Source organism: Taurulus bubalis, assembly GCF_910589615.1.
Source record: "Taurulus bubalis genome assembly, chromosome: 2".
Lineage (NCBI taxonomy): Eukaryota > Metazoa > Chordata > Actinopteri > Perciformes > Cottidae > Taurulus > Taurulus bubalis.
Genome location: NC_136590.1, coordinates 47,114,275 through 47,126,804, shown reverse-complemented (window position 1 = coordinate 47,126,804; position 12,530 = coordinate 47,114,275). Strand labels below are relative to the sequence as shown.

Sequence of the window (12,530 nt, the reverse complement as noted above, 5' to 3'; positions counted from 1 at the left end):
CCTCACGAGACCCCGTTACTAAAGAGGCTGTGGGCCTCAAACAAACCAAACAGATCCCTGATCAATGTAAATGTCCTGGTTCCTGCTGTGTTTACCTTGTAGTTCATCTCCTGCTCAAACTGATCCTCAAACCTGCGGACCTTCTTCTTCAGGGTCTGAATCTGTTTGGTGAGGAACGGGATGGACGAGGGGCACTCCGGGACCTCCGGGACCTCGGTCCGGTCCCGAGCCCGACACCTGGACATAAAAACAGACAGGTAAACAGTGGGAGAGACAGACAGGTAAACAGTGGGCGAGAAAGACAGGTGAGACTCACTGTCGGTACTGCTGGCTGCAGGGCGGTGACGGTGCCGCGTCGGGGTCGGAGTTGAACCTCAGGCTGCTGCTGAGGCTGGAGCAGCGGGGGGAGGGCAGGGGCCCGGGTCCGCCAGCCAGGAGCTGGAGGAGGGCTCCACCTCCTGCCTCTCCTCCGCCCTCCCCTCCAGGGCTGCTCCTCTGGGGGGAGTAGAGGGAGTGGTGAGGGCTGGCGGACGGAGCTCCGTCGGGGGTCAGGGACTGCTGGCCCGGGTGGATGGTGGTAAACGGCTGGTGTCTGGGGGACTGGGGCGGTCTGGTCTGGACCACCAGCAGCTCTGCAGAGACACAAAGACCTTCAAGCACTCACAAGCAAGACCTAAATACTTGTCAACAGTTAGAACGTATAACCTGAGGAGCACGCTCGACCCACCTCAAGAACCTCTAGAACAACTTGAAGAACCAGTAGAACCTCCTCAAGGACGACTACAACAACCTTAAAGGTCAGTAAAGCTTCCTCAATGACCACTAGAACCTCTACGCCTTCACCTGCGAACCCAAATCCATGCTCCCTACCCTTCACCTGTTAACTCCTGCTCCCTACCCTTCACCTGTTAACTCCTGCTCCCTACCCTCCACCTGTTAACCCCTGCTCCCTACCCTCCACCTGTTAACTCCTGCTCCCTACCCTCCACCTGTTAACCCCTGCTCCCTAACCTTCACCTGTTAACCCCTGTTCCCTACCCTCCACCTGTTAACCCCTGCTCCCTACCCTTCACCTGTTAACCCCTGTTCCCTACCCTCCACCTGTTAACCCCTGCTCCCTACCCTTCACCTGTTAACCCCTGCTCCCTACCCTTCACTTGTTAACCCCTGCTCCCTACCCTTCACCTGTTAACCCCTGCTCCCTACCCTTCACCTGTTAACCCCTGCTCCCTACCCTCCACCTGTTAACCCCTGCTCCCTACCCTTCACCTGTTAACCCCTGCTCCCTACCCTCCACCTGTTAACCCCTGCTCCCTACCCTTCACCTGTTAACCCCTGCTCCCTACCCTTCACTTGTTAACCCCTGCTCCCTACCCTTCACCTGTTAACCCCTGCTCCCTACCCTTCACCTGTTAACCCCTGCTCCCTACCCTTCACCTGTTAACCCCTGCTCCCTACCCTTCACTACATGACTGATTCCGTGGCAACTTCTACTACTACTACTACTGCTGCTACTTCTACTACTACTACTACTACTACTACTACTACTACTACTACTGCTACTCACAGGCTAGTAGTAAGACAGGCAGGTGTGTGCACAGACAGTCAGACAGACAGGTGCACAGACAGACAGGTACCTGGTGGGCTGTTCTCGTCAGAGGGGCCCCCGTGGCACAGAGCCAGCGTCTTGCCCTCCTTCCCTCCGAGCTCCCCGGGGCCACAGGGGCTCCTCTGCTCCTTGCTGCCCGGGGCAGGGGGGCTCTCCTCCGGGGATGGGCCCAGAGGAGAGCCCCCCTCCACCTCCAGCGCCTGGAGCTTCAGCAGGGAGCTCTGCAGGCAGAAGCAGAACATGCCAGACAGGTCCAGAGGTTAGCCTGGTCCCAGGAGGAGGCCGTAGCACAGAGGTTGTGTAGAAAGGCTGCGGCGGGTTAGTGGATCCAGACGTTAGCCAGATCCCAGCCTCTGAAGCACCACATGTGGAGGAGTGGCAGGTGGTGGAGGAGGCTTGCTGCTCAGGATGTAGTCTGGCCCCACAATCCAAAGGAGGAGATCATTAACCTCCTGTCCATTAATTAGTCAGGCACCATCCAGTGAGACCAGCCGGCTCCTCCAGAGATTATTCAGTGACGCTCCGCATGAACAACCCAGGAATACAAATCTCCTCCTCCTCTTCCTCTGGTCTGTTCTTCATCTCTCTTCACTGCAGCGATTAGCCTGCTCCGGCATCTGCACTTCTACCTATGTCTTCAGCACGTGACATTCCAGGTATTAGTCACCTCCTGTCGTGACTGCGCGCAGAGGGTTTGAATCTTCATCCTTCTCGTTCCAAACGTTCCCTGATGATGATGATGATGATGATGATGGTGCTGATGCTGCGTTGGTGTCATCCTCAGGCTTGTGAGGGGGAGGGAGGGGGAGAGAGAGAGAGAGGAGAGGGAGGGAGAGAGAGAGAGATGGGAAACATGAGGACACCTATCTCTCTCTCTCTCTCTCTGTCTCCCTCCCTCTCCTCTCTCTCTCTCTCTCTTCCTCATCGTGAGGATTTTCCGCATCGGTGGGGGCGGGGCTTGTTGATGACATCACCGTGTGTGTGTCTCATTCATAAAAAAAGGAAGGAGGAGGCTGTTAACCCCTTAACATTCAGTGTGTGTGTGTGTATGCAAGGATGACATATATATATATATATATATATATATATATATATATATATATATATATATATATATATATATATATATATATATATATATATATATATATATATATATATATATATATATATATATATATATATATTTATACACATGTCATCCTTGCATCTTACAGGTGAACCCGTCTGTCTCCATCAGGGTCTGCAGGTGATCACCAACATGAACAGGTATCACTCAACACTTCATTTGTTTTTCCTTCAGCATATTCACTCTGACTGACTTCATGTTGACTGTTTCTCTGCTCGTTCACTTGAACCTTGACTCTTAATAAACCTATAAATCTATAAAACACATTCAGTCGTTAGATTGAGTTCTGATACTGGACTAAAGTCTGGACTTTGGTACTTCAGGTGTTTTATGAAGCTCATACTTCATGTTTATTGAGGCCTCTGCTGGTCAAAGTGCTCTCAGAGATCACACATCTACTCTGTTAATTAATAACTTCATCTATGAATGCCACGTAGTCTGGGGACCAGGTCCACAAATCAATAAAGAATAATTTCATGAACAAATAGAAAAGTGATCAGACTGACATGTTGGCGTTAGTCTAGTCATACTATATATATATATATATATATATATATATATATATATATATATATATATATATATATATATATATATATATAAATATACATATATATACATATATATAAATAAGTCTGAAGTCATGTCCTCTGTTCAAGCCCAAAACAGTGTGGAGGGTTGATGTTCAGGGAGGAGGAGCTTCATGTTCTCCGCTTGGTTCCAGTGGGTCAGAGGAAGCAGGAAGAAGCTGAGGGTTAATCTTTAACATGCTCATAAAGTCATGACACATGATCAGCTCTCTGGACTGAGTGCTGCAGGTTCACACTGGTTCATCACAGTGTTGGAGTGGGACTCCCCACAGACCGGATCCACACAGACTGGGTCCAGACAGCAGAGGGTTGAAGTCCAGGTTGAGAAAGTGAGTAAGTGGCCCTTGAATTCCTTCCAGTGTGTTTCATGACCAACAAGCTGCTCTTTGCTGGTCATGTGTGGACCTCCTGTCTCTGAGAAGGAGTCCACAGCTCAAAGTGGATCTTGTAATGGTAAAATATAGTGTAGTAATATTGTGAGGTTAATACAGTCTAAATTGAACCTTAAATGACCCTCAGAGATGTAGTACTAAATGGGGGGAGAAGCAGATGTACTGGGATCAAAGGGATGTTGATCTTCCTTCACTGGTATAGGGGGAGGGTCGTAAACAGATAAGGTGTTGATCGTCAGGACAAAGGGAATGTAAGTTCTGTTGACGAGAATTGAGGGGGTTCACGTTTCTCGAACAGACTCAGCTACTCTGGTCTCCTTCATTGGGGGGTTTGGAGGCGGAGACCTCATGGTGTTATAAAATGGGCTGATGACTGTTGCTTCATTGAAGATTCTGTGTTACAGGCTGCGCCAGTAGCTGTGACAGACTTTTCCTTCCTGCAGGAATAAACGGATTTAAGACAACTTTGATTCAGAGACTTCATTCCTTTTTAACAGATATGATACAGGAAAATCTTCCATTACAATCTGACAACTGATACTGGAACCTACAGGTGAACCCGTCTGTCTGTCTCCATCAGGGTCTGCAGGTGAACCCGTCTGTCTCCATCAGGGTCTGCAGGTGATCACCAACATGAACAGGTATCACTCAACACTTCATTTGTTTTTCTTTCAGCGTATTCACTCTGACTGACTTCATGTTGACTGTTTCTCTGCTCGTTCACTTGAACCTTGACTCTTAATAAACCTATAAATCTATAAAACACATTCAGTCGTTAGATTGAGTTCTGATACTGGACTAAAGTCTGGACTTTGGTACTTCAGGTGTTTTATGAAGCTCATATTTCATGTTTATTGAGGCCTCTGCTGGTCAAAGTGCTCTCAGAGATCAATGTATGCCAAGTAGTCTGGGGACCAGGTCCACATACATGATTACATGATGATTATCTAAAAGCTCAAGTCATTTAACTTCACCTTAGTGGAATACGTTTCTTCTCCAAACTCTTATCTAGTAGCCCAAGGTTGTAAATTCACTTCTCAAAGGTTTCTACGCATCCCAGAACCCTCAAAGCAAACACTAGACGTTGGTCCTCCTCAGCGTATCTCCTCTACATTCACTCAGCTCTTCAAGCTCTCAACTCCACTCAGTATAGTTTCAAGTAACTGAGTTTTTTGGGGGCCTTCATTGAGCCGGGGTACTACAGTGGATTACCGATCAAAGCTTCCCCATAACGTATTTGGCAGAGCGGATGAGCTAAGAACAGCTGAAGCCTGAAATATGAATCTTGTTGACTTTCAAAAGTTTCTATATCGGTTGCTCAAATTTCCTAAAACCAATTGACAGCCAGACCAGAGTTCAGAGGTGAGATGATCATCTCTAACTGTCCATGACTCTTCTCCATGTCTTTGACTCACTGACTCTGGTTCTACATATGTGACCAGGATCCATCAGAGACCTGAACCTGAACCTGGACCTGAACCTGGACCAGAACCTGAACCCAGCTGTGTGTCCATGAAGAGTAACTCGTCTATGGATAATCCTTTAGTTTTCAAAGATGGATGCCACTCTGATCAAAGGTGAGGATTTCAAAGTGATGATGTAAACAAAGTGTTGAGGATAAGGATGATTTAAACAAAGGTTCTGGGTATATATTCAGAGGTCTAGGGACTAGCTGCAGGGGTTCTGGGTCTACATTCAGAGGTATGTGGACTAGCTGCAGTAACAATAATATTTCTATCGAATGAAACCAGTGAAAGCAGAAAGAGGAACTTGAATGATCAGTAATTCTCAGTGTTTCTATCAAGTCACATCAGCAGAGAGAAAAGTCTCCTGAACCCAGCTGTGTGTCCATGAAGAGTGATCGGTCTAAAGGTGGTCAGATTGACTTCAAAGATGGACGCCAGTCTTATGACCCAGGGTAAGTTCTTAAAACAGATGAAACAGATGACTAACTGTCACACAGATGCTCGTCCTTCATCTCCAGTCTTTAGCATCTGTTTTATAAAATGATTAATCATGGCACAACATCTGGAGAAGGGTTGGACTTTGTCCTTTTCTGGAGTTGTCCAGGGTGAGAGGTGCCGGGCGGGAGTGGGGATACTCATGAGCCCCCGGCTGAGTGCCGCTATGTTGGAGTTTTCCCCGGAGAACAAGAGGGTTGCCTCCCTGCACCTACAGCTGTTGTTTGTGCTTATGCACCGAACAGCATTTCAGAGTATCCGGCCTTCTTGGAGGCGGTGGGATGGGTCCTGGAAAGGGCGCCGCCTGCCGACTCCATAGTTCTCCTGGGAGACTTCAACGCTCACGTGGGCAATGACAGAGAAACCTGGCGGGGCGTGATTGGGTGGAACGGCTTGCCCGATCTGAACCCGAACAGTGTTTTGTTGTTGGACTTCTGTGCTAGCCACGGTTTGTCCATAACGAAACCATGTTCGAGCATAAGGAGGCTCATAAGTGTACCTGGTACCAGAACACCTTAGGCCGGAGATCAATGATCGACTTTGTAGTCGTATCATCTGATCTGCGGCCGTATGTCTTGGACACTCGGGTGAAGAGATAAGCAGAGCTGCCAACTGATCACCACCTGGTGGTGAGTTGGATCAGATGGCGGGGGAGTCGGCTAGAAAGACCTGGCAAGCCCAAACGTGTAGTGAGGGTGAACTGGGAACGTCTGGCAGAGGATCCTGTCCGGGAGGTCTTCAACTCCCACCTCCGGAAGAGCTTCTCACAAATCCCGAGGGAGGCTGGGGACATGGAATCCGAGTGGACCATGTTCAAAGCCTCTATTGTGGACGCGGCCACTAGGAGCTGTGATCAGAAGGTCATCGGTGTCGTGGCGGCAACCCGAGAACCCGGTGCTGGACACTGGGGGTGAGGGAAGCCGTCAAACTGAAGAAGGAGGCCTTTCGGGCCTGTCTGGCTCAGGGGTCTCCTGAAGCAGCTGAGAGGTACCGGCAGGTCAGAAGGGCTGCAGCTGTGATTGTCAGAACCACCACCCCTAACCCGGGGTGGTGGTTCCCATCTTCAAGAAGGGGGACCGGAGAGTGTGCTCAAACTATCGTGGCATCACACTGCTCAGCCTCCCGGGAAAAGCTTATGCCAGGGTGCTGGAAAGGAGGCTCCGACCGCTTGTCAAACCTCAGATTCAAGATGAACAGTGTGGGTTGCGTCCCGGCTGTGGAACAGTGGACCAGCTCTTTAACCTCGCAAGACTACTGGAGGGGTCCTGGGAGTTTGCCCAACCAGTCTACATGGGCTTTGTAGACTTGGAGAAGGCCTTCAACTGGGTCCCTCTGAGGTTTTTGTGGGGGGTGCTGCGGGAGTATGGGGTGCCAGATCCGTTGGCACAGGCCATCCGGTCTCTGTACGCCTGCAGTAGGAGCTGTGTTCGTATCCTCGGTAATAAGTCAGACACGTTCCCGGTGGGTGTTGGCCTCCGCCAGGGCTGCCCTTTATCATCGGTCCTGTTCGTGACCTTCATGGACAGGATATCTAGGCGCAGCCAGGGGGCGGAGAGGATCTGGTTCGGGAGTCTCGGGATCGCCTCTCTGCTGTTCGCAGATAATGTGGTCCTGTTTGCCTCCTCGGACCGTGACCTCCAGCATTCACTGGGGCGGTTTGCACCTCCATATCTGAGGCCATGGTGCTCTGCTTGGAAACCGGTGGATTGCTCCCTCCAGGTGGGGACAAACTGCCTACCCCAAGCGAAGGAGTTCAAGTATCTCGGGGTCTTGTTCACGAGTGAGGGTAAGGTGGAGCAGGAGATCGACAGGCGGATCGGTGCGGCTGCAGCAGTAAAACAGGCGCTGTACCGGTCCGTCTTGGTGAAGCGGAGCTGAGCCGGAAGGCAAAGCTCTCCATTTACTGGTCAGTCTACGTTTCAACCCTCACCTATGGTCACGAACTCTGGGTCGTGACGAAAGAAAGAGGTTGCGGATACAAGCGGCCGAAATGAGGTTCCTCCGGAGGGTGGCCGGGCTCAGCCTTAGAGATAGGGTAGTAATAATAATAATAATAATAATAATAATAATAATAATAATAATAATAATGCATTTAATTTATATAGCGCTTTTCATGGTACTCACAGACACTTTACACAACATTACAATGTCCTAAAAATTATGTAATAAAACAAGTAGAATAATAAAACAGATACACAATAAATAAATAAAAACGATAAGAGCACACAGTCATACATTAAAAGCAGTTCTGAAGAGGTGGGTTTTGATTTGTGTTTTGAATGTGGAGAGGACAGTGCAGTCTCGGATGGGTTTGGGGAGAGAGTTCCAGAGGGAGGGGGCGCTATAGAGATGGCTCTGTCACCCCATGTCCGGTGCGTAAGGAGATGAGTTTCCTCTGATGGGCTCAGCCTTAGAGATAGAGTAAGGAGCTCGGACATCAGGAGGAGCTTGGAGTCCAAAGACACGCTGGAGGGATCATATCTCCCGGCTGGCCTTGGAACGCCTCGGGATCCCCCAGAATGAGCTGGAAAGTGTTGCAGGTGAAAGGGAAGCCTGGGTCGGCCTGATGGACCTGCTGCCACCGCGACCTGACCCCGGATAAGCGGCTGATAATGGATGGATGGATGGACAACATCTTTAACTTGTTATTGTATTAGTGTTTTAATATCATGAACAATAAACAGTCTGTGGAGCAAACACAATGTGAGCTGATTGTTCATGACTCCTCCACAGAGAGGACCAGGAGAGCTCAGAGGTTCCCAGAGGTCCGTGTGCCCAGCAGGAGGAGCTGGCTGACTGTCTGCAGAGCAGTAAGAGGATTTCTCTAAAGATTGAACATGCTGGATGAATAGGACGTTTACTAATGTCTCAAAAGATGGACCAGAATATATTCATAGTCTCATTCTTTGAGGAGATGACATGTTGAAATCTATTCTTTGACTCATTGATCCTCTTGTTGTGTGTTCATTCAGGACTTCTTGCTGCAGTTTGTCAGCGTGAACTCAAATCTAACCTGAAGAAGAAGTTCCAGTGTGTGTTTGAGGGGATCCCTGAAGCAGGAAACCCAACCCTTCTGAACCAGATCAACACAGAGCTCTACATCACAGAAGGAGGGACTGCAGAGGTCAATGATGAACATGAGGTCAGGCAGATTGAAACAGCATCCAGGAAACCACACAGACCAGAAACCACCATCAGACAAGAATACTTCTTTAAAGCCTCACCTGGAGGAGAGGAACCAATCAGAACAGTGATGACAAAGGGAGTGGCTGGCATTGGAAAAACAGTCTTAACACAGAAGTTCACTCTGGACTGGGCTGAAGACAAAGCCAACCAGGACATCCAGTTTACGTTTCCATTCATGTTCAGAGAGTTAAATGTGCTGAAAGAGAAGTTCAGCTTGGTGGAACTTGTTCATCACTTCTTCACTGAAACCAAAGAAGCAGGAATCTGCAGGTTTGAAGAGTTCCCGGTTGTGTTCATCTTTGACGGTCTGGATGAGTGTCGACTTCCTCTGGACTTCCTCAACAATGAGGTCCTGACTGATGTCACAGAATCCACCTCAGTGGATGTGCTGCTGACAAACCTCATCAGGGGGAAACTGCTTCCCTCTGCTCGCCTCTGGATAACCACACGACCTGCAGCAGCCAATCAGATCCCTCCTGACTGTGTTGGCTTGGTGACAGAGGTCAGAGGGTTCACTGACCCACAGAAGGAGGACTACTTCAGGAAGAGGTTCAGAGATGAGGAGCAGGCCAGCAGGATCATCTCCCACATAAAGACCTCACGAAACCTCCACATCATGTGCCACATCCCAGTCTTCTGCTGGATCACTGCTACAGTTCTGGAGGACGTGTTGAAGACCACAGAGGGAGGACAGCTGCCCAAGACCCTGACTGAGATGTGCATCCACCTCCTGGTGGTTCAGGCCAAAGTGAAGAAGGTCAAGTGCGATGGAGGAGCTGAGACAGATCCACACTGGAGTCCAGAGAGCAGGAAGATGACTGAGTCGCTGGGAAAACTGGCTTTTGATCAGCTGCAGAAAGGGAACCTGATCTTCTATGAATCCGACCTGACAGAGTGTGGCATCGATATCAGAGCAGCCACAGTGTACTCAGGAGTGTTCACACAGATCTTTAGAGAGGAGAGAGGACTGTACCAGGACAAGGTGTTCTGCTTCGTCCATCTGAGTGTTCAGGAGTTTCTGGCTGCTCTTCATGTCCATCTGACCTTCATCAACTCTGGTGTCAACCTGCTGGCAGAAGAACAAGCAACCTCCCGTTGGTCTAAAGTCTTTAAAGACAAACCTAAACCAAGACATCTCTACCAGAGTGCTGTGGACAAGGCCTTACAGAGTCCCAATGGACACCTGGACTTGTTCCTCCGCTTCCTCCTGGGTCTTTCACTGCAGACCAATCAGACTCTCCTACGAGGTCTGCTGACACAGACAGGAAGTAGCTCACAGACCAATCAGAGAACAGTCCAGTACATCAAGAAGAAGATCAGTGAGGATGCATCTCCAGAGAAAAGCATCAATCTGTTCCACTGTCTGAATGAACTGGATGATGGTTCTCTAGTGGAGGAGATCCAACAGTCCCTGAGTTCAGGACGTCTCACCACAGATAAACTGTCTCCTGCTCAGTGGTCAGCTCTGGTCTTCATCATACTGTCATCAGGAAAATATCTGGAGGTGTTTGACCTGAAGAAATACTCTGCTTCAGAGGAGGCTCTTCTAAGGCTGCTGCCAGTGGTCAAAGCCTCCAAAAAAGCTCTGTAAGTACAGAGAGAGTTAGATTCATAGATCATAACTTATATACACTGCTATCTTTTCACTTATTCATTATCTTTTCTTCATCATCGTCTCTTCAGACTGAGTGGCTGTAACCTCTCAGAGAGAAGCTGTGAAGCTCTGTCCTCAGTCCTCAGCTCCCAGTCCTCTAGTCTGAGAGAGCTGGACCTGAGTAACAACAACCTGCAGGATTCAGGAGTGAAGCTGCTGTCTGCTGGACTGGGAAGTCCACACTGTACACTGGAAACTCTCAGGTCAGGATTCATCAACATGTGAAAATAATGGACGCTTAAATCCTGATTTACATTCATGGATAAACTCATATCCTCCTTCAGATCGTCTTAAGATGTGACGTGTGTTGTTTTGTGTGTTTGCAGGCTGTCAGGCTGTCTGATCACAGAGGAAGGCTGTGCTTCTCTGGCCTCAGCTCTGAGCTCCAACCCCTCCCATCTGAGAGAGCTGGACCTGAGCTACAATCATCCAGGAGACTCAGGAGTGAAGCTGCTGTCTGCTGGACTGGAGGATCCACTCTGGAAACTGGAGACTCTCAGGTATGAAGAGGCTGCAGCCACATACCATCAGTCTGATAGAGGAGGTAGAGCTGGAAACCTGTTCTCTGTCACACTGTCAGCCTGGTTAATATGACCCTGACACACCAAGCTGACCTCAAACTACCAGAGACTCGTCTAACTGTTTGAGTCAACATCAGACGACCAATACAGACAGAAGTAGTGTTGACGTGTAGCTGCTGCATGTGGAAGCAGCTGGTTGATATCATGTCAGACACAACTACTTCATGAGCTGATCATGTGTCAGATGTTGTGTTTACAGATTGTTTTCACTGAACCACAAACAGACAAAGAATTAAACATCTGAGTTACTGACTGACTGGTGGAGGAAACTGAGTCTGAACTGGAGGATGATTGTCAACATAATACTGATAATAATATATCACGAATAACAAAGCTTGTGATGAGAGTGATGTCATGTCCATGTGAACATGAATAACAAAGCTCTGTGATGAGAGTGATGTCATGTCCATGTGAACATGAATATCAAAGCTCTGTGATGAGAGTGATGTCATGTCCATGTGAACATGAATAACAAAGCTCTGTGATGAGAGTGATGTCATGTCCATGTGAACATGAATAACAAAGCTCTGTGATGAGAGTGATGTCATGTTCATGTGTTCATGCTGCTCTGACTCCTCCACCTTTCAGGGTGGAGCCTGCTGGAGTCCGATGGGTCAGACCAGGTCTGAGGAAGTGTAAGTGTGCTTTGAGTTTAATTCATGAAAACATTCAACCATCTTCAGACTGTGACATCACTCATTCACATCTCTGATGTCATCATCAAAGTGTCACTAGATGAACAGAGGATAGATTAATAACTGCAGCTGTATTGTGTCTTGTTCTCTCCATCAGATTCCTGTGAACTCACACTCGACACAAACACAGTGAGCAGGAACCTCAAACTGTCGGACAACAACAGGAAGGTGACATGTGTGGTGGAGCATCAGTCATATCCTGATCATCCAGACAGGTTTGACTACTGGGAGCAGCTGCTGTGTAGAACTGGTCTGACTGGTCGCTGTTACTGGGAGGTCGAGTGGAGAAAAGACGTTTCTATATCAGTGAGTTACAGAGGAATCAGAAGGAGAGGAGACAGTGAAGACTGTAGGTTTGGTTGGAATGATCAGTCCTGGAGTCTGGAGTGTTTTAATGGTGTTTACTATGTCCGTCACAATAAGACAGAAACACGCATCCCCTCCTCCTCCTACTCTTCCTCTGGTAGAGTAGCAGTGTATGTGGACTGTCCTGCTGGCTCTCTGTCCTTCTACAGAGTCTCCTCTCACACACTGATCCACCTCCACACCTTCATCACCACATTCACTGAACCTCTTTATCCTGGGTTCAGGTTCAAGTACAGGTTTGGGTTTTTTTTTGAGCCCAGGCCTGGTGCCTCAGTGTCTTTGTGTTCTCTGGAGGATTGAGAGTCTCCTCCTGGTAGAGAAATGTTCTCTCTGCTGTCCAGATAGTTCAACCTGTATAGGATCACAC

General features: G+C 48.6%; 2 protein-coding genes across 2 annotated transcripts in view; one reads left to right on the top strand and one right to left on the bottom strand.

Moving 5' to 3' along the window:
- The window catches only part of LOC306754064 (protein FAM13C-like), a gene marked incomplete at both ends in the record, with an annotated part of 6,333 nt that extends 4,482 nt beyond the window's left edge, over positions 1 to 1,851 (bottom strand). The window contains 3 exons of the mRNA XM_079237972.1: positions 96 to 237; positions 317 to 632; positions 1,638 to 1,851. Coding sequence (XP_079094098.1) covers positions 96 to 237; positions 317 to 632; positions 1,638 to 1,851 — 672 coding nt within the window. The remainder of the gene's footprint in view (positions 1 to 95; positions 238 to 316; positions 633 to 1,637) is intronic.
- A 1,668-nt stretch (positions 1,852 to 3,519) lies between these two features.
- LOC306754063 (NLR family CARD domain-containing protein 3-like) lies at positions 3,520 to 12,508 on the top strand (the record flags this gene model as incomplete). The annotated part of the gene is given in 9 exon segments (XM_079237971.1): positions 3,520 to 3,657; positions 5,526 to 5,638; positions 8,415 to 8,491; positions 8,654 to 10,454; positions 10,551 to 10,724; positions 10,848 to 11,021; positions 11,691 to 11,737; positions 11,895 to 12,460; positions 12,464 to 12,508. Coding segments are annotated over 9 exon segments (3,135 nt in total).
- Between the last annotated feature and the right edge of the window lie 22 nt (positions 12,509 to 12,530).